At 44.9% G+C, this 21,745-nt stretch overlaps 3 protein-coding genes across 6 annotated transcripts; 1 reads left to right on the forward strand and 2 right to left on the reverse strand.

The window, feature by feature from the left end:
• The first annotated feature begins 9 nt into the window (after positions 1–9).
• On the forward strand, positions 10–8,362 carry naalad2 (N-acetylated alpha-linked acidic dipeptidase 2). Its single transcript, XM_048982115.1, has 19 exons — positions 10–220; positions 1,011–1,116; positions 1,295–1,481; positions 2,208–2,309; positions 2,841–2,966; positions 3,406–3,592; positions 3,702–3,795; positions 3,968–4,063; positions 4,818–4,903; positions 5,094–5,213; positions 5,414–5,496; positions 5,614–5,677; positions 5,779–5,846; positions 6,021–6,106; positions 6,187–6,277; positions 6,424–6,688; positions 7,152–7,233; positions 7,312–7,404; positions 7,596–8,362. Exons 1-19 carry the CDS (start codon positions 136–138, stop codon positions 7,783–7,785), a joined length of 2,211 nt encoding a protein of 736 aa, XP_048838072.1. The 5' UTR covers positions 10–135; the 3' UTR covers positions 7,786–8,362.
• Positions 8,363–10,411: 2,049 nt separating this feature from the next.
• On the reverse strand, positions 10,412–16,322 carry chordc1a (cysteine and histidine-rich domain (CHORD) containing 1a). 3 transcript variants are annotated; one of them, XM_048982205.1, is made up of 12 exons: positions 16,243–16,322; positions 15,370–15,439; positions 14,598–14,647; positions 14,428–14,484; positions 13,853–14,013; positions 13,366–13,469; positions 13,225–13,283; positions 13,002–13,072; positions 12,789–12,894; positions 12,361–12,480; positions 12,205–12,267; positions 10,412–12,021 (listed from the first exon to the last, which is right to left on the reverse strand). In XM_048982205.1, the coding sequence occupies exons 2-12, from the start codon at positions 15,431–15,433 to the stop codon at positions 11,878–11,880; spliced, it is 999 nt and encodes a 332-aa protein (XP_048838162.1). In that variant the 5' UTR covers positions 15,434–15,439; positions 16,243–16,322; the 3' UTR covers positions 10,412–11,877. The 3 variants fall into 3 exon arrangements, with proteins under 3 accessions (XP_048838162.1, XP_048838161.1, XP_048838160.1); XM_048982204.1 differs by lacking the exon at positions 16,243–16,322 and adding an exon at positions 15,585–15,778; XM_048982203.1 differs by lacking the exon at positions 16,243–16,322 and adding an exon at positions 15,535–15,778.
• On the reverse strand, positions 16,158–21,074 carry nlrc3l (NLR family, CARD domain containing 3-like). Of its 2 annotated transcripts, none has more exons than XM_048982118.1 (6): positions 20,928–21,074; positions 20,618–20,685; positions 19,778–19,912; positions 19,256–19,355; positions 18,571–18,814; positions 16,158–18,412 (listed from the first exon to the last, which is right to left on the reverse strand). In XM_048982118.1, exons 2-6 carry the CDS (start codon positions 20,671–20,673, stop codon positions 16,842–16,844), a joined length of 2,106 nt encoding a protein of 701 aa, XP_048838075.1. In that variant the 5' UTR covers positions 20,674–20,685; positions 20,928–21,074; the 3' UTR covers positions 16,158–16,841. The 2 variants fall into 2 exon arrangements, with proteins under 2 accessions (XP_048838075.1, XP_048838074.1); XM_048982117.1 differs by having other exon boundaries at positions 19,256–19,358.
• Between the last annotated feature and the right edge of the window lie 671 nt (positions 21,075–21,745).

Raw genomic sequence — 21,745 nt, forward strand, 5'->3', positions numbered from 1 at the left:
CTCTCTCTCTCGATCTCTCACCCGTGCCTCAATCCTTCATGACCTCCCGATGAGTTTCCTTCTCCTCATTCTCGCATGCACGTTAATCACGTGTAGACTCTTTCTTGGGGACAGTGAGTTGGATTTCGCTGGGAAATGGGCTTTCTGAGCACCAATTGTGTCAGATGGATCTGCTGCTTCGGTGTTTTTGCGACGTTCTTCTTACTTGGCTTTATAATAGGTGAGCTCTATTCTATTGAAATATAGTTTATTCTATATGAAAAATAGTTATTGCTCTTTAAGTAGTGTTACTGCTTTGCCCAAGTCTGATTACAGATGAATGCATCTGAGATCGTAATGGCATTTAATGCCACACTAGCCGAAGTGCCGCAGACTGGCAGTTCCGGAATAGACTGCAAAACAGGCGCTTCGGGAACATGCGGACCCTGTTACGTGCCTGCAGCGCAAAGGTTTTAAGTGTCGCTATATTTATGATTACAGCTAACAGAATTTAGGCGGCCTTATTAGTTACCACCGTGATATAAAAAGTAAACATAAATAAACTTGAGCAAGTATTGAAAATGATTCCTTCACCTCTTCAAAGAATGCTGTAGGACAGGTCTGTTCTCCAGTACAACTGTGTCTCTCAAAATGCAAATGACAACTAAAATTGTAAAGTTCTGTAGAAATTTGCAGGCCTATTGTTTATGACTTGCTTTATATATGTACTGTTAGTTGTAGCAGATAACTTTCATTTGGGTCCAGTTAATGATTAATCAGCCCCAGATAAGCTAATTAGCACACATCAGCTTAGTGCTGTCTGTACAGTTTTGTACTGTGAGACTACAAATGTCACATAATCATCTGATGGTTCTGTCCAGATAGCCAGTCTAGACAATCAGATTTATCACTGCGATGCATGTTTCCATGATTGTAGATGTAAATCTTCACATTGGTGAAATTACCTTGAGCAGGTCATGGACAGAGTTTCCTGTGCCAGTGATCTAACTGGTGCTACTGGAATTTTCCAGGCTGGTTTGCCAGACCAACAGACACCAACTCGGGTGAAACTCCCCCAAGTAAGCTGCGAGAATTCCTGGATGAAATGCAGGCGAGAAACATCAGAGACCATCTCAGGTTGATTGTGCCGCTCACTGATCTCACCCTTAAAACCGTGCGGCTATTACACACTAAATGTTTACGCTGTTGTGGTTCAACAGGGACAGGACAGATCACATCTGAGTCATAAAGGCTGAATCGGTGTGTCTCACCTGAGGGCACCGGTGGGTGTTCACCTGCCTCTTACCTCCCTCAGGAAATTCACACGTCTCCCTCATCTTGCTGGAACGCAGCAGAATCTCCACCTGGCCCAGCAGATCCGAGACGAGTGGCTCCAGTTTGGACTGGACTCGGTAGAGCTTGTGTCTTACGACGTGCTCCTGTCCTATCCTAACAAGAGCAGTCCCAGTTACATCTCCATCATAGACCAAGCGGGGAATGAGGTGAGTCTGAGGGCTGGGGAGTCTGGCCTGTAACCGTGTGTGGAAAGTGAGCAGAGCAGAGCTTCAGGTTTCAGGCTGTATTTCTCACACACACAGATATACTGCGGACTGAACACCTGTGTAGTGAGATGCTTTCCCACCTGCATCCAGGATTGTGCTTTTAAGGAAATAACGTCATACAAAGAAAAATAAATTGTAAATAGATAAGAATAAATCATATTACTATAAAAAAACAACAATAAAAATAAAATAAGACTGCAAAAAATAGAGAGCATTAATGTCCATAGTTGTAAAATGAAGATAGATAATGAAAGTTGGATGGTGAACAGTTCATGGAGTAAAAGTACAGACAGTCCCCGGGTTAAGAATGTCCAACTTACAGACAACTCATACTGATGAGCAGACTGCCATGAAGCCTGTTATATTAACGATTCAGGTTAAATACAGCGGTTTGTAATGACCTCCGCTCACACGTGTCACATCAGCGGAATGTTTTCAGACGGCTGTCTTATGCCTAAACACCAGCTGTGTCGGCTTCCCCGCTGAGCGCCTGGCAGACCTCAGGGGCCGCGGTCACGTTCCCAAGGCCACGCTGAAGTCCTTTTATAATCGCCGGACTGTTAGCAGTCTATAATTACCAGCAAGCAGTGCAGTGCGAATGCAGTGATTACGGTAAGGTGCAGTCATCATTACGTTAACAGGTGACACTGGTGTACACCGTTTCAGGTATTTAACACCTCCCTATCGGAGCCCATTCCAGAGGGATATGAGAACATTTCTGACATCGTGCCCCCCTACAGTGCCTTCTCCGCTGAAGGTCAGCCTGAGGTGAGACCACTGCCTTAGTCTCCAGACGCTTTATAATACTGTTTGATCAACCTTTGAGGTGTTTAAAAAGACCAGCCACACAAACATTTTTAGTTTATTACATGCGGCACAAGGCCCGGCTCGATGGGGGCCGGGTCAGGGTGGCCTTGGCCCACTCAGTCATAAGGTTGGAGCATCCTGTCATAAGCTATGACATTCCCGTAGCCCAGCCTATACTCTGAGGCTGAAGCTGGGCCTGATTCCCACCAATGTAAAGGACCCCTGCAGTTGTGCCATATTTTTGCGTTACATGGTTGAACGTTGCATCTTCAGGAGTCATTAACATATGTCCATGTAAACTTTGATATAGCCTCCCCTACCTGAAATTCAGTCTTTAATTGCCGTTTCTCTGGAGAAACAAATGATGTTACTGATGCTGGTGTTTCATAGACGCCGAGCCAGCAGCCCGGCGGTGAGGCACCCAAGCTGGGAAACATCCCGGTGGCCACTGAGCCTCGGTGTGTGACTCTTATGACCCTTTACCATCCGCAGGGCGACTTGGTCTACGTGAACTACGGACGCACAGAGGATTTTTTCATGCTTGAGCGTGAAATGGGAATCAACTGCTCAGGGAAAATTGTCGTAGCAAGATATGGCAAGATCTTCAGGGGCAACAAGGTCAGTGGCCTGCTCTGGTTTAAAGCGGATTGTGTCTGTCACCTTTTCTTCACTACTGACCCAGTGCTTTTTAGCTTTTTGAAGTGATATACAGTCTTTGTCCACTTTCCTGGAGCTTTTCAAGTTGGTTACTTGAGCGTCCAACAGCAGACTTGTCGTGGGTCTTTAACATGGTAGTTCTGTACATTGCTGTACATTACTTTAACGTATTTAGCAGATGCTTTTATCCAAAGCAGTGAGAAATTGAGGGAGCGGGGTCAGGCGGTCCCTGGGTCATTTAGGGTTAAGTCCTTGCTCAAGGGCCTATTGTGTAATCACTCTACCAACTGTGTGATTTGACCCGGCCACTTGCTGGTCACAGGGAGAGTCTGCTAACCCACTGAGCCACACACATATCGTAGCTGTCATTTAATGTTTTTTTTTTTCATTTTTATCGCAGGTGAAGAATGCCATCCTAGCGGGGGCGAAGGGCATCATCCTCTTCTCTGACCCGGCTGACTACTGCGCCGCGGGGGTGAAGGTGTACCCCGACGGGTGGAACCTCCCAGGCGGCGGGGTCCAGAGAGGGAACGTGCTGAACCTGAACGGAGCGGGGGACCCCCTGACTCCAGGCTACCCTGCCAAAGGTGAAACTGGCCTTACAGAAATTCTGGCTGGATGTTCAGCTGTTTGTTTTCCAGTGCTGTGGCTGGCAGGCCAATGTTTCGGACATTTGCAGCTCCCATTTCTCCACAGATTATACCTACAGGTACAGCATCCAAGAGGGAGCCGGCCTTCCGAACATTCCAGTGCATCCGATCGGTTACCACGATGCAGTCAATCTGCTCAGGTGTGTCTGATGTAGCCTCCTGTACCCACATGTGTCATGGTACTGCACCTTTCCTTGCTGTTATTCTGTTGTGTTGTGTTACTGTTGGCAGGTGTACGTCTCGTAAGATGGACTTAAATTCTTGGATAGTGTGGTAGAGTTGCCGTTTGTAGCCTAACATTTAATGTTGCAGGAATATGGGCGGTCCGATCCCCCCTAACAACTGGAAGGGAGCGCTCAATGTCTCCTACAAGATTGGACCAGGATTCACTCCAGAGTTCAGCAAGCAGTAAGGCCAAGTCTTTGTTCCAGAAAGGCTATTGAAGAACGTCCTTTCAAATTAAGGATTCAGCCAGTGTCTTTAAAACTGTACATCGCTGAGCCGTGTCAGACTGTTGTCCTTTTTGACCTGGAATATTCAGGAGCTGCTTTATGAGGATATATGAGGAGCAGGAGCATCACAGGCAGCCCGAACACTGCATCAGACAGCCCGAACACTGCATCAGGCAGCCCGAACACTGCATCAGGCAGCCCGAACACTGCATTAGGCAGCCCGAACACTGCATCAGCAAAACAACCATCCAGTCAGCCGCTTTGCTTTTTAAGTCAGCTTATTACTGTCACTATGGAAAGCAGTTACTCAGCTCAGAAGAAGCTGCTACGGTGGTCCCAGGACAAAAAAGTGGTCAGAAGCGCCAAGACACTGGTAGCTACTGAGCTGAAAGAAAGAGGCTGGTTTTCCATGTGGGAACATGAGTCCTTAATGTCGTATCATGAGTCACAGCCATTAGGTGCCCTGAGAGGGAGTCTCTGCCTACTGTACTTGCTTTTCTTCCACTTAGCCCACAATTATCTGCCTGTCCCTGTTATGGATGTCCTGTCCCCTGGAAGGGAAAGTCTGTCCTTCAGTCTAATGGACGTGAAACACAAAGATAACGCTGCCTGTTCATTAAATGCATCATCAGCACATGGCGGTGATGGGTGGGGCAGTTGTCGAGATGGTAACAGGCTATTTTAATGATTTAATATCTTCTCCTCCACAGCAAGGTCAGGATGAACATCCACATAAACCACCAGGTCACAAGGATTTACAATGTCATCGGCAAAATCCGCGGGGCTGTGGAACCCGGTACGCTCGCAGCGGTAGCCACCTTTAGCCTTTTGGGTCACAAGGAATCACTAAGGATTTCGCAGTATGATCTAACTAAATTTAATATGAAGAGCTAAAGTTTCACCCCAGAGCGACACAGTCGGCTCACGTCCAGGCCTTATCTGAAGGTACATCCCACTGTAGCTGCCTGTGCCCCTGTATCTCCCAGACAGGTACGTCATCCTGGGTGGACACCGGGATTCGTGGGTGTTTGGAGGAATCGACCCCACATCCGGCGCCGCAGTGGTCCATGAGAACGTAAGGAGTGCTGGCAAGCTAATGGCGCATGGTACGTGGGAGGAGAACGGAGGCTGGTCTGAATAAATTCAGTGCCATGACTCAGTAAATTAGCTGATTTATGGAGAAGTAGCTGCCTGGTGTCTTTCTGCTTTCTGGGGTTTTGTGACTTTGTGAACCATGGTGAGGTGCAGTGTCACCTTCAGAGTCATCTCGGGTGTGTGATTTGCATGCCTTGTTATCTCACCCCAGGCTGGAGACCCCGGAGAACCATCATATTTGCCAGCTGGGACGCAGAGGAGTTTGGTTTGCTGGGATCGACCGAGTGGGCCGAGGTACCGGAAGACAATGACGTGCCTGTTCGGACTTTGCCCGCCTAACTTGCTTTTTTCACATATGAAATGCACTGTGGCCTCCACCTAACCTCTCCGTGATGTTCTCTCTGATGCCAGGAAAATTCCAGAATACTGCAGGAGAGGGGAGTGGCCTACATTAATGCTGACTCTGCAATCGAAGGTGAGCAGACACGTGATAGGAATGCGATGAGGCCAGTGTTCGCTCGAGAGCCACGCCCCCCACCCCCCCCCCCCCACCAACTCCCGCTGTCGTAATTGCAGGCATGTACACACTGAGGGTTGACTGCACACCGTCGCTTCATACATTGGTGTACGACGTCACCAAGAAGGTACCCTGGCAGCGTTGTCGTGACTACATACCCGCAGAACGATCGTAGATAGATGAGGCACCTTTGCTTGTCTGAAGATAAAAAAGACCTTTTGAACGAGCGTGTGATATAAGTTATAAACCAGCAGTTAGTACCATAGCACTAAAATAAGCTGCAGTATGTGCCCATCTTCAGATTGCCAGCCCAGATGAAGAGGGCGTTACCCTGTACGACAGCTGGCACAAAAAGGACAACTGGACAGGTGACAGAGACGCGCCCAGGTAAAAATGCATCTTTTTGCGGGTGGGTGGGGAGGGTGAAGGCTCACGTCTGCAGACGTCTCACACTCCCCCTTTTTCAGAATCAGCAAGCTTGGCTCTGGGAGCGACTTTGAAGCCTACTTCATAAGACTGGGCATTGCGTCCGGGAGGGCGAGATACACCAAAGACGCGGTGAAGAACACTCACCTACATTTATAGGTTGCCATGATCCCAGTTACCTATTGGTCATGTGACAGCCGATACGGCCTGTGTCACGCAGCCATTCATTTGTTCTTTATTGCACATGCTGCCTCTGTGTGTGTGTGTATGTGTGACAGAAAACGGAGAAGTACAGCAGTTATCCAGTATACCACAGCGTGTACGAGACCTTTGAGCTTGTGGATCACTTCTACGACCCCTCCTTCCGGAAGCTTCTTGCGGTGGCCCAGGTCAGAGGGGCCCTTGTGTTCCAGCTAGCTGACTCCCTGCTGCTCCCACTGGATTGCAACGAATACGCCAAAGCCCTGGACAAGTACGCCCGCAGCATCTTCCAGCTAGCACAGAAGCACCAGGAGAGCCTCGACCAGTACGGGGTCTTCTTTGGTGAGTGGCCCAAGTCGGGACAGCATGATTGCTGAAGCGTGCTGCTCATGTGATTCCTCCATCAGTTTAAAACACTAAGTGTCCAAAGGCCAAAGAGGATGTTTAAAAATGGCAACCTTAATTTCCAACTAAAAAAAACACTACACTGCGAATCCCACCAAGTGCAGTCATGTGGATAGTCATGTTTGTTCACTGCTTTTTACGTAATTTTTTTTTCCTTTATATTCTTCACGTTATTACACTTTTCTGAGCATTGCAGTGACACATTTATTACAATTAACACAGCAAATCCTGATATATCTCTAGGGGACAAAAATATGCAAGAACTCTTCTGCATGACTTTAAAGTGTCTCAGCTCCTATTTCAAGTCCTTGTGTCATGTGAGGAGGAAACACAATGTTGCCGTTTGAAAGGAACTCTTGTTGAAGTGCTGCAGTTACTGAAATCCCCGTTGTCTGTCCAGATGCTCTTTTCTCTGCAGTAGCGGACTTCACTGCAGCAGCCAAGGCCTTCCACCAGCGCCTCAAGCACATCGACATCACAAAGTTAGTACACTGAGAGATCAATTGTTATGACACTGGCTCTCAATGGTACCATAGCTGAATTTCGCTTCATTCCCCCAGCTCAATGGACGTCAGAATGGCAAATGATCAGCTGATGTACCTGGAGAGGGCCTTCGTAGACCCCCTGGGGTTGCCTGGGAGACCCTTTTATAGGTAAGTACAGTATAATGCCAAGTCGCCGCGTAAGGTTGCTTTAATAATGTAGACAGTGTGAATAAATGTTTATCTTCCAACTCCTGCAGCCTCATTAAATCGCTGACTTTTCCAGCAGATTGTAATGTGCTGCGGCACGATACCTTGCAAGTGATCTGCTGTTGGTGGTTCTTTTCTCTCTCTTTCGACAGGCATATCATATTTGCCCCGAGCAGCCATAACAAATATGCGGGGGAGTCTTTCCCGGGAATTTACGATGCCATGTTTGACATCCAGAATGCCCAGGACCCGGCGAAAGCTTGGGAGGAAGTCAGACGGCAGATCAGCATCGCAGCGTTCACTGTTTACGCAGCAGCCGCCACACTCTCCCCAGCCGCTTAGCACACTGGTCTCATACTAGGAAGGAAACACACCGTTCCAAGGTCCTATGACAAGCAGATCCCATTCCCAGAGAACTGCATTCCCCAACAACAGCAACTCCACCCCAGCACTATTTAAATTGTTCTTCCCGTGGGAGGAAAGGGTACATTACTCTACACTCTGTAGACTGCCTTCACTTCGCAGTAAAATCCCTACTGACTCTAGTAGATCTTTTGCTATAGTAGATAATCCAAGGCAGAGAATGAGCAGACCTTTGTCCGTCACTGTGTTAACACTGTGTCAGCAATCAGCATATCTTGCAGCAAAAAGAGGAACCAGACTTCTGAAAAGATCTAAGTTGAAGATTGCCCCCCTCCCTATAAACAAACAATCTGGACTGTATCTGAGCTGTATTTTCTATGGGGGGAGTAAACAAAGCCCCACGTTTAAGGTGATGACAGACTGAAACACACCAAGCAGCTTTCCGATTAAGTTTTATGTTCGTTGTAATTACAACCCCGTTGCCAACAGATGCTGTGTCAAAATAAAAACAGAATGCAGTGATCTGCAAACATATAAACCCGTATTTAATTGAAAATGTGCTGCATCACCTCTTCTTTTAACAACAATGTGTGAGCGTTTGGAAACTGAGGAGTCCAGTTACTGGAGTTTTGAATGTGAAATACCCTATTCTTGGATTTGAGCTGCTCCGCAGTTTGGGGTCTCCTTTGTCATATTTTTCATTTCATGATGCGGCAAATGATTTCTATGGGTCAAAGGTCTAGAATGCAGGCAGGCCAGTCTAACACTCAAACTGTTCTGCTACAGAGCCGTGCTGCTCACAAGTCAGGTCAGATGGGGGGGGGGGGGGGGCATGCACTGATACAGTGCATTGTCACACCCACCACACAACAAAACAGCTTGGAATCCCGGTTGGCGGCCCCCTAGGCAGACACGGGGGCTTATCCCACCGTCTGGAAATGGCCGTCTGTCTGCCACAGCCAGGTGTTACGTGGGCGTCCCCTCGGCCTGGTCCAGCCGCTCGGGTCCCCAGCAATGAGGGTCCCGCGAGCCGGATCATCCCCAGGGAATCGTGCCACATGGCTGAAGTGCTGTGACTGACGCTCCCTCACAATGCAGGTAATGTGACTCATTCAGAACTTTCTGAGCAAATACTCATTCAGCAGTCAAACCAGCCAAAACAGTCAAAAGTACTTAAGGATTCTCCAGTGAGACTGTGATGCCCGAGGCCACACAGGGCAGTATTTCTACATGGCTCCCTCTTTCATTTCATTAGATTATTGTTTGCCATGTTATTTTATTTGCAGTTGCATATTTAGGTACATAATCATGCAAGTTTGATTCGTTAAGTTTGTTATTTTAATAACATTTTATTAAAACATTTTATTTAACACACCTGCCGACAGTATGGAGGTATTTGTTTTTGCTGTCATTAAATTTTCCTGACGCGTTACCCAGTGGTTGGGGAGGTCTTGTCCTGCGGCAAACGTGGGCGTGACTGGCAGCTGAGGGACAAGGAGCACCTGCGATCGCAGCTGATTGGTTACCAAGCAAAGGGAGAACTTTTTGTTTGACTTGGATTTTGTGGGTTAATGTTACAGCTGCTTAAGTGCGCTCCCCACCTCGTGTGCGTGTAAGTAGCCCGGGCGTGTCCGTATTCGGATCCCCTTATGTCTGTGTTAGGGAGAGGCAGTTTTGAGTTTCGTATGTTGGAGTTAAGTTCTTTTGTGGCTTAGGTTTCATTATGTTTGTTGCTTTCTTTTTGGCCAATTACTTAGTGTAGAATTATTTGATATTGGTTGTTTACAGAGCTGGGTAATTCAGGTCCAGAAAGTAAAAGTCCAGACCGGGATTTTGTGTCAACCAACCAGCTGAGTCCTCTGTGACTGAGAGTCTTTATGCTCAGCTGGTTGGTTGAAATCCCGGTCTGGACTTTTACTTTCTGGAGCTGAATTATCCAACTCTGGGTGTTAATATCGTTTGGGTAATAAGCCCTTGTTTCTGTGTTAATCCCTCTGCATCCTCGTGGATTTACTTCTTGGTCCCCTAAGAGACACAGTACCAAAGGAGTTCAGTCAGTCACTGGAAGGTGTCCATGTACATTGGAGAACACAGCTATCAAATACTGCTTTTCAGCCTTGTCCCTTGTGTGCGGAGAATTCTCCTGATTCTCAGAATCTTCTCATGAACCTCTCCCCATTTTCACTGCAGAGACTCTGCCTCTCTGAGAGGCTCTTCTAATAACCAATAAACCTTACTGACCTGTTGCCAATTAAACTAATTAGTTGTGAGATATTCAACCAGATATTTTGCTATAGCATTACACCACTTTTTCAATTTTTTGTAGCCCGTCCCAACTTTTTTGAAAAATTGCTGGCATCAAGCGGATATATTTGTCATAAACCAGTAAAATTTCAGTTTCAACTCTTAACATCTGTCTTTGTTCTATTTTAAATTAAAAAGTGGTTTATATTACTTGCAAATCATTACATTCTATTTTCATTTACATTTTACGCCGCATCCCTTTTTGGAAACAGGGCTGTACATAGAAATTCACCAGAATATCCAAGCTAACTGCTTGCTTCTGACTCAAAAAACCCGAATGCAAATATTTTATTAAATCTAATAAAATCTGAGTAGTATTTATTCAAACATGGTTAAATTTATGACAGAAGATGAAATGTCCACGAAACTGTCAAGACATTTCATGAACATCAAATCCAAACATAAAACTCTCTCCCTCCCCCCAATTACCAAAGCAGACTTTTAGTACTGCACCCCCTTACATGTAAAGCCAATAAAAACGTCCAGACAGAACTCTGCCTTCAGTCTTAGCACTGCGCTCCATCATCAAGATGTGTTATATTGCTCAAGACCAAGAGTGGCCAACCTTATCCACAAAGAGCCAGTGTGTATGCAGGTTTTAGGGGGATGGTTTGGGTCAGCTGCTCATAATCAGGTGTGCGAATTCTTCAGCTAATCAGTCCTCTAATTAATAATCTAATTAGGGAGTTGCAGCAAAAACCCACAAACTCAATAACCATAGCTGGACAAGACTGGCCACGCCTGCTCTACACACATTTGATGACTGTCTTAACATGGCGGTAGAACTGGCTACAGGCAGACACAGGTTACCGGCGGATACAGGTTACCCATCTGCAGATCCATTCACTCTGGGACTCTGGCTTTTCATGGAAAAGAAAGAAACCATCCTGCAGTCCAAGCCCAACAAAACATAAAACAAATATCAAATGGTGCCTAAATGCTTTTACAAATAAAGGATTACCTGGTGCATTGCTTGTAGATATCTGACCTGATTGAGAGTGGAATATAATTAAACTTACCTAATTACCTAATCAGCTCTGTATCCAGCAGGACACAACAAACACTTGAGAAACACATGCAATTGTCAAAAAAAAAAACATCTTTGAGCTGTAGGGAAAATTTTGCTTTAAAAACTGAAAGAGCAGCAAAGCATCCAAGATCACAAAAGCAATAGAGGCCAAAGCATGAGAGAGAGGGCAGGACAACCCATAATATACAGTATGTTGAAGCATTTTGTAACTATGCAAAACATTTGCCATGCGTCTTTGCAGTGACCAAAACACTCCTACATCTACAGGCCTCCATGCTTCTCTTTAACAGCTAGTAACTGAAAACAGTACAAGTTGCAGTGTGCAGATTCTGTGGTCCCACCAGTGAGCCACTGGCAAAGGCCAGTGAATAGGCATGCTCACTGTCGCCATGCCATCTCTCTTCATCCCTAACTTCTACTCCAACAGCAGAGACACCAAGACAGATTGTGCAGTTTTACTAAAAATACTGCAAAGGTATGATGGGACTGTGAAAGGATACAAGTAAAAAATAAAGACAATACGGAAAACATGAGTATGTGAGGGGAAACCTGACTAACTGAAGTGTTCTTCTACATGTAACCGCAAATGAGAATTACAGCAGGGTGGCCCGTTTGGCAAGAGGCCTACAGAGAGACGCCAGCCAGTGACAGCTGGAATCCTTTGTTCAGAGACAGTACAGAATGCAGGAAAGCAGGGGACGGTCCTGGTGGTGTCGTCGTTCTGTCTCGTGCGGCACTCAGCCATCCATCTCTTTGTCCTGAGGTGGGCTCGTCGCCGGAGGCAGGTCCAGCCGAGCCCACATCATGGGCTCCGCTTTCTTCATGGTGATCTCGATCTTAGATGCCATCATGTTCATCGCACTTTTACTTACATCGATCACCTGGCACAGGAAACGGAGCGGCTGAGAGATGCAGCCATTCCAATTCACACAAAATGGTAAAATGTATATTCTGATTAGCTGGTAGCATTGAGACCGATCTACCACAACCACAGTGTATGATATCTGCCATCATACTACATACCGACAAGGAGCCACTTCGAAACTACAGGATGAAGTACTTACACCCCACAAGCTGATTTCTTGTTCAAATTCCTTGTCACCTTCAAATATAATGTGGATCTTCAGCTGTTAATTTTGGGGAGGGGGGGACAGCAGAGAATGTTTCAAGTTAAACACGAAAAAGTACAGGAAGAGACACCCCCGGGCTGTGAGACTTACCACAGTACTATTGGCCTCCACACAGCTCAGCTCTGGAATGGAGTTCTTCGCATACACAGAGATTATCACTTGGCCCCCTGTCTGATGCCAGTCAAACCGACAAGGCACCACCTTTTTCCCCTTCAAAAGATAAACAGAGATTTCATTGGACCTTGTTACGCCACAAGACATGTGACACTCACTATGTTTAGGCCTGTGATAATAATAACAGTTCTACTTGGCAACAGCAAAGTACCATTAAGTTGCAGAGACTCACAGCACAACACCAGGAAATGTGAAATGAGTTTTGAGCATTTACGATAATCTTAGGGACAAAAAAATCACTTTTACGATACAAAATCCATTACTAACGCCTGGGTTTACTGAAGTCATGTAACAGACAGCCAGACTAAGATGGGAATTTAGTACCCAAATAAGGACACACTTACAGTATCCTGCTTCTTCCACAAGTGAGCCCCCTTAGTGCAGCCCTCTTGGGACAGAAAAGTGTTGAAGTCTGAGGTCTTCCGTTTGCAGCAGCTCCAGTACTTCATCCTGAAGACGCAAAGAATTTTCACACGGACGCCTCCGGAAGGTGCTGTTCCTATACCCCCGATTACTGGGGAAAGGCATTACCAGTGTGATGCAAATTCATTTCTTACCCTTCATGAAAAATGGGCACCCCTGGGTGAAACAGGCACACATCCTCATTGCTTTCTGTGCCAGTGAATGTCTGCAACGTTATACAACGAAAGACGTTCAACACACATCACTCTGTGAAGATACGATACTACACTTCATTTCATTTTGTCCAGTGATTCTACAGCAAAATAACTGAACACGCACCACCTCCAGAAATGTAACTGATGATCCAATGAAACTAACCTTCGAACAGCCTCCATTTTTACATGATGTTCCAACCTTAATTTCATCTCCTTCTTCCTCTAGAAAAACAAACATTTTAATCAGAAACTTTCACTTCACTAATATATCAAATGGTGATTTGGATTAAATTACAGCCCCTACCATTTTTATCCGGCTCGTTGGCTTCTGTTAGCTTCAGATTTTCCAAAGATTGCTTCAGTGAAGATGCCACCTTTTGCTGTAACCTTACAAAGGGCTCATCCGGGCTGAAACAGAACAATATTCACAATACAATTAGCATTATCAAACGTTTTAAGTGGCATGCGGACAGAGCAGAAGGTTATAAGCATAAATCCATGTAATCTTTTTGATTCCTGACACGAGACACCAACAGGGACAAAGTTGGAAAGATGGAGACAGACCTTGGAATGTCAGTCTCCCCAAGCTCAGGTCAAGATCTCGGCCCAGGTTGTGCAAAATTATGGGAATTTTCCATTCACTTCCATGGAATGTTTCCAACTTCGAATATTTCCAAAATTCCCCCATCTTAACTCCCCATATAATGGGAAGAGTCTGGAAAGTTTGGAGAAATGGACCACCCCTTTACAACCCTAATCCCAGCACAGCAGTGAAACACAGAACCACGCACCTCGGACGACTGATGGACTCTAGCGGTTTGGGCGCCTGAATGACATATTCATCAAACTTTGGTTTTAGGTCTTCCAGGTCCTTTTTCTCCCCTGAGGTCTTAACATCGGGTTTTACTGGCTCAGGGGGTTTCTCCTCATTATGTGGTCCTTTGGTACAGCCCTGGAAACAAGCACAGGAAAAAATACCACCGTAGCTGAACTTACTTGAGGGACCTTATAAGTGTATAAGACCCTGTTCTTAAAGTCTAACAAACCCATTCAAAGGCATCACAGGAAAGGATGAGGAGCATTTGTATCCATTCCAGGCGCAACCAAAATTACCATAGAAATACTGCGGAACCAGGTTTACACAGAAAATGATTCAATCGTTTACTTTCCTCATCTTTAAGTATATGTACATAATTTGCTGGCGTTTTTAAAGTATTAATATTGACATTTTCACATCAACATCCCTGATAACTTAGCACTGATGCTAAGACTAGAGAGATGCAGGACTTGAAGCATGTAATAGTTCCAGAACTCAAATGATCCGTCACAAGAAACCCAGTTAAACATCAATCAATCAGGCACTTACTGCGATGCTTAAGAAATCAGAGAAGTCGGTTGTCCGTCTTTTACAGCAAGACCACCCCTAAACAAAAGAAAGGAGTTACTTTAAAGGAAAGGACATTGATTTTTAATCGCAGCTTAGGACTGGGATCATGCCACAGCCACACAGACTCTCAGAGGTGATATGCCACGCACCTTCAACGCGTCGTGGAAGACGGGGACACCAGGGTGGTAGGTGCAGGCGTCTGAAGGAAACAATAGGACACAAGCAACAAGCAATTTAGATTAGTCTCGGTAACAAACACCGATACATTCAGATAACATTTCCCAGTTTAAATGCTGGATTGTCCTGGATTTTCCTACCTATGGAAAAAAACGTGCCACACTCACTTTTACTTTTCATTCATTTCACGTGTTTTCAGTCTATAAAACCAGAGCCATTCGCCGATGCGCATAGCGGATAAACTCCAACTTGGGCATTGGACAGTTTTAACGCAGAGGGCAGTTTCCCATCACCGAGGTGAAATCATGGCGCCCAGCGGTGTGATGTGCACACGTTTTTGCCGCAGCACTAGATCAATGTGTTTTTTATTGTTTTCTGTAAAATACGCGTCGATTAACGTACAGTTAAAACTAATCGGACTAACCTCGGTGAACATCAAAGCTCTTCCTTGCCTCGCAAGTTAACTAGATAACAAGTTAGACATCCAATAAGGAAGATGTCTTCCGTGAGACTTTACCAAGCCAATGTGTTTTAAAGTACAAATATTAAACAGCACAAAACATGTGTACATCATGTTTTAAAACACATCCGTTCTTATATAATCCAGGCTCGACGGCCAGCCAGGACCGTAACGCGATGCCGACGAAAAAGCCGGTAATGTCGTTCATTGACAAAGCTGTTACTTAACCGGAGTGATTTAACATTTTAATCAATGCTCAGTTCGACTTACACAACACAACTTACCATCAGGATTCTGATCTGGGTCAAACCGCTGTCCACAACCTTTGTTGTAACACAGCACGGACATGGTGGTCTGGAAACAAAATTAAATTTTATTTATGAAAGAATGGCTTTTGCAAATAGCAATCTTTAGTAACAGTAAACAGATTGTTATGAATTTTAACTAACTATGAATGAGCGATAACCAGCCAGCCGGTTCGGGTTGTGTACAGGACTACCTCCGCTTGGCCAGATCGCCTGCAGACCGCCGCCAGAATATTCCGGCAAGTTCGGGAAATTTCGCGAATCGACGCAGCGCGCACGCGCGGACCGCCATCGGAAACACTCGCGTGGACAAGGCAGGGGGGCGGCGTTACTGTGCGACGTCAATCACCCATTCCCGACCTTCCGATTGGTTACGTCGTCGGATTCTGTTGCGTCGAGATCGGCCATGGATAGGACGCCGTTCATGGAAAGTTCCGCCTACTTTGGGTACAAGGCGCTTAAGGTTAAGCGAAAATCAGAAAGGTGCAACAGGGATCATATTGAAAAAAAGTAAGGACAATGTATATCGCATTCTCAAACTCTTTGCTGTTCTCTGATTGCTTGGTTTAATAATCATTTGCGCCTTATCCCTTTTGTTGATACATGGTGGAACTGAGTTATTTTGGGAAGTTACTTTACACGTGCAGTATTTTCATTCTTTCTGGTGATTTCTGTTAATGTGACTCTATGCTCCCTATCATGTCATTTTGTCATTAATCCTTTGCATGGACATGTGCTTAAAAAGAATAAAGATTCAAAAAGCTAAATAAAAATGGATAATATTTAATATGTTTTTGTTTTACCAGAATACAAATAACCAAAACCTTTTTCACACAACTCCTTCAAACTCACCCAAGATGATTCTCAGGCTATTTGATAGAGTAATAATGGCATCAAATCTTCATACTAGCCGCATACATACTGTCTTCCTTTCGAAGTAGAATAATTGTAACACAGATTCGGCGCACTACCGCCATCTATTGCCTCGGAGGGATAACGCGCTGTTCTTCACTCTGTACATAATCTGCATTCCTAATCCGAAATCACTCTACACATTCTAGTTTTATACACCATTTACAGTTAGCACGCTCCCCCTTTACCATACACTTTCTAACACTAAAAGAACATACAAAAATAAATCTGTCCAAGGGTTGCCAACTTTGGTCAGCTGGCTGGTGTGACATTTTCAATTCAAGACAAGTCTGCACATATACATGCATGTAACATTATTTATTACTTTGCAAATAAGATAGCTAATGTTAGGTTTACAATGCAATCAAACAGACTTGCAGTAAGATGTCTTGTATGAAAGCCTGAAAGTGTCACATAATTTTTATTATAATCAATTTATTTGCTGTAGTGATAGTAAATTGCCATGCGTTTTCTGTTTGTATGTTATGCTATTAGTGGATAATAAGAGCATTATGAAGTCATAGTGCTTTAGCGTCACATCAGTTTTGCTCCAGTTCAAGCAGACAGTGAGCCAGATTTCCACATCGCTCTGGCTTGCTATTCTCACTGATCAGCTTTTTAATGTAATTGATCATTTCTTCAGGAACCTGTGGAGCAACTTCCATGCGCTTCAGGAGGCCCCTTAGGATCTCCTGCGTGGAGTGTTCCGAGAGGCCAAAAAGGAACCGCAGGAAAAGATCTAGCTGTCCATTCTCACTCTGCATGGCTCTCTCTATTGCAGTCTTGTACAAGTCACACATGGGTGCTGATTTAAAGATCTTTGAGAAGGTGTTCATCAAAGGCTGGCCAAGGACATTCTGGTTACGGTTTAAAAATGTGTAGTGCACATGGAGTGCTGCAAGGTACTCCTGCAAGCTCTGGTGAACAAAGCAGAATTCCCGCTCCTGACACGACTCCTGTTTATATATTTCTGTGCAGAGCCCAGAGTGCAGCACCACATCCCTCCTGGCCAAGCCAAATTCTCTCAAGTCCACCTCATGAAAGCTGAATCTATCTTTCTCTAGTTGTTCAAAGGCGAACTTAGCCACTTTAAGAACAAAATCTGGGTCTGTGTCCTGCCACTGTTGCAAACCTGTCTTCATCCCATAATACTTCTGATTCTTCATGTGCAACTGGAGAACCAGGTAATGTGTATAAAACTGAGTGAGTGTTGTGATTACTGTTCTGTCGGGGTCAGCGAACTTCCGCTCGAAAACAGTGGCCACAATCCAGCAGAACACTGGTATATGGCACATGATATGCAAGGTCCTCGCTGAGGTCACACGTGAGAGAACTTGAAAGATCTGCTGCGGGTCTTTGAATTTCTGCATGAAGTAAGCCTTCTTCTGATCGTCATTAAACCCACACAGCTCCGTATAGCGATGGACACACGCAGAAGGGATCAAGTTGGCTGCTGCAGACCGGGAAGTTATCCACACGTGGGCAGAGGGCAGCAGATTCCCCTGGATAAGGTTTGTGAGCAACACCTGTATTGTTGTCTTCTGTTGTATGTCAGTCACTTTGTCATTGTCCTGGAAATGAAGAGGCCGCTTACAGACATCCAAGCCATCGAGAATGAAAAGGACCCTGCAGTCCTTCTTCTCTATGAAATCCATTTCTTTCATTTCCGGAAAGAAGATGCAAATAAGATCCCTCATACTGATGCGATCTTCCTTAATTAAATTTAGCTCCCGAAATGGAACAGGGAAAACAAAGTGAATATCCTGGTTAGGTTTTTCTTCTGTCCAGTCAAGAATGTACTTCTGCACACAGACTGTCAAACCAATACCTGCAATACCAGTTGTAAGGACGTTTCTCACAGGCTTATAATGGCCAGGCATGGACCTGAAGATGTCACTGCACGGGATCGCAGTGCCTTGTCGGACCGGTCTCAGGCCAGCCTCAGCTTGCCTCACTTCATGTTCCCTGTTCACTGCATTCCCATCAGCAATCATCTGCACGTCAGTGTAGATGTAGTTCAGAAAGCTTTGGGTTCCTTGTCTTGCTATTCCTTCAAATATGCACTCATAGCGTCTCTTCAGACACGTTTTCAGGTCATGCTGGAGCCTCACTACAGAAAAAATAAATATTTTCAAGTATTATAAAAACATCTTTACTTCTATTTTAGAAATCTTATGCAACGCAGGACCCACAACATGTATTTTTTTTTTATTAATCTGTCTGGTTAGTCTGAATTAAATCGACATTAATTCCCGGGAGGGGGCCTACATCGTCTGCAGCTCTTCTCCAGTTCCTCAGCCAAGTCACGCATTTTGATGTCATGGAGAACACGCAGGGTTATACTCAGTGCACCCCCTTTTCCGCAGCGTTCCAGCATCTTGTCCACAATGTCCAGGATATCAGCATTTTTGTCCAGCTGACCCTCAAAATACTCAGCATGGTGCTTGATCAGACACATCTTGAACAGAAGCAACTTCATCTCACTGAGACTATTCAGAGTATTTTGGATTGACTGCAATTTAGGAGAAGAAAGAAACCAATGATCAGGCAAATGCTTCAAGTGTTTCTGAAAGGCAAAGCTAATTTAACACCTTTTTTATTTCTCTTTTTTGTGATGACAAAGTAAAAAAATAGAGCACATTACAATGTGGTGTAATAACTAAAAAACATGAAGTATGGAAATAGACCCTGCATTTGGCCAGAATAATGCATATATTACCATTTTAATTTACCACTAAATTCCTTTTCATGTTTAGTTTGACCATGTATTTGCAAAATGTTTAAAACAAAGAGTACTCTCTAACATCCAAAAAAAGATTGCTACTCTAGAAGGTTCCACATTCTACATATCTGCAGAAGCACTGCTATTGAGTTTGCCTGCATGGTCTGCATAGCTAGTAACTCTATGATGCCTGACTTCTCTTGCAGTACCGAACAATAATCAGAATATTACCTTAAATATATGTGGCAACTCCAGGGTGGCATCCTCAGTAGTTGAATTCAGCACATTAGCGTCCTCTTCAGAAAGATCCGGTGACTGCAGTACACCTGCGCTACTTCACCGATGCAACATCGTCATTTACCAAAACGTATCCGTACACAGTTAAAAATGCATTTTCATTCCAGTCTCAAAGCAAAGACAACAAAGACAAGATTTCATTTAAACCAATCAGTTTAGTACTTCGTGGTCTGGATTTTTACTTTCTGGACCCGAATTATCCAACTCTGGCTAAAATTTCTTAGGCTACAAACAATCCTGTTGTAAAGCCAACGAAGCCCCTCCTCCTTCTCCTCCTCCCCCCCCCTTCTCCTCCTCCTCCTCCCCCCCTTCTCCTCCTCCTCCTCCCACCTCCCCTCCCGCCTCCATTACAGATTCATGTGCTGTAGGTAGGCCACAGTGAAATGACTTCTGACGCGATATTTACAATGTCCACATCGTAAGTGAGAATGCAGGCACGAGTGACCGCACACTTGCCTTGAGGCAGCAGCAGGAGGCTCGTCCTCCTCGGACATTGTGGCACTGACACAGTTTTCATCACTTTTCATGGATCCATAGCTGGATGGCGGGTACTCGGGTCTCTCTGCCCAATTAGGCTCCCCCTCATGGACACTGGGCACAACCACAGAACAGCAAGATTCTATTAACTATTTCGTTTGTTCTCTCGTCTATGAAGCTGCCCCACAAAAATCAACAAAGAACAAGGAAAAAGAAAAAACAATAAATAACATAGACATTAGTCCAGTTAACAGTGGTTCTCACCAAACGTGGTTCTGCAACCCCAAAGTGGGTCAAGTAACATTTCCCATTGGGTCACTGATTAAATAAATCCATCCATTTTCCAAACCGCTTATCCAATTGGGTCGCGGGGGGTCCGGAGCCTATCCCGGAAGCAATGGGCACGAGGCAGGGAACAACCCAGGATGGGGGGCCAGCCCATTGCAGGGCACACTCACACACCATTCACTCACACATGCACACCTATGGGCAATTTAGGAACTCCAATTAGCCTCAGCATGTTTTTGGACTGTGGGGGGAAACCGGAGTACCTGGAGGAAACCCCACGACGACATGGGGAGAACATGCACACACATGTGACCCAGGCGGAGATTCGAACCCGGGTCCCAGAGGTGTGAGGCAACAGTGCTAACCACTGCACCACCATGCCGCCCCATTAAATAAATTATTTTGATTATTTTTTTGTAATGTTATACGTGACTGCTAGCATACGTGCTCCACAGAGCCGCATCAGTTTGATGTAGAAGGTTAACGACGCATCCTGCGTTCATACATTTCAGGAGAAACTAAACGGCTTACCTCGGCTGTTCGGGCTCGGACACCGCCGGACTCACGCTGTCGCCCGTTTCGCTCATCTTAAGGCGCCACTTAATAAGGACAGAATCAGCGCAGCATCATTGTTTTTATCCCGAATCGTCTCCCATATAAAATTATACATCGCTAAGCACGCTATACTCAATACGTGAATATGCATGCCTGGGTTATGCAGAGTCCCTACTCTCAATTTGAACAAATGCAGGTCAGCCTACAGCAAACCCAACTCGGCTATGTGAAGGCTTAGGAGGAAAAGTTACATTTATCTGGAATATACAAAGTAAATGCTTCTTACCAAGTCCCATACGAGAAACTTTCAATGCAAGAAAAATGTCGCAAAATGTCGGCAAAAAAATATGGAAAAGTGCGTTTCCGTAAAGACTCTTCCGCGTAACATCATGCCGCGTCCGGTTCACAGGTTCATTTACCGTGATGTAATTCCTGTCTTTAGACAGTGATTGACATTTGCGTCAGAATAATGATAGAAAACGTAAAGACGATCTGAAATAGGCAAAAGGTAACGTTTAGTTTCTCTTTAAACGATGCCGAGAATTACTACAAGAAGAGAATAGCGAAGGATTGATAAACCCTATACTGCGTTTTTATGGCTTGCAGAGCTAAACTTTGTATTTTACTTATTCACAGCGCTGCCAGTTCTCACGCATCTGGCGTGACCCTCGCCATTTCAAACTCCCACTCAAGAAATCCTACAGCGAATCAGTTTTATTCCATTATAAACCCAAAAATAGCTGCATCAAAAGCGCTGGGGTAGTGTGCAAACCCTACAGACTATTCACAAGGTAGTAAAACTGTTACATGCATGTAAATGCGTGTGCAGACTGGTCTCGAATTGAAAATGACATGTTAGCCAGCTGACCAAAGTAGGCAACTCTGTGTTTGATGTTTTAATACCAAATTAAGCAATATAACAAAAACATGGGTGTTTAAACTGTGCAGTGCATTGGTGGTTTTCACTCAATTTAGTGAAATTGTGGAATTGGTCACGATTGAATAAAAGATAAAAAGTAATTTAAATACCAAGGCAGTGACAAAACTACATTCTCAACGCAGATACAGCTGTAGCTTCACTAAGCACATCGCGGTGCAGCCTGA

Source organism: Brienomyrus brachyistius, chromosome 17, assembly GCF_023856365.1.
Source record: "Brienomyrus brachyistius isolate T26 chromosome 17, BBRACH_0.4, whole genome shotgun sequence".
NCBI classification, from domain to species: Eukaryota; Metazoa; Chordata; class Actinopteri; order Osteoglossiformes; family Mormyridae; genus Brienomyrus; species Brienomyrus brachyistius.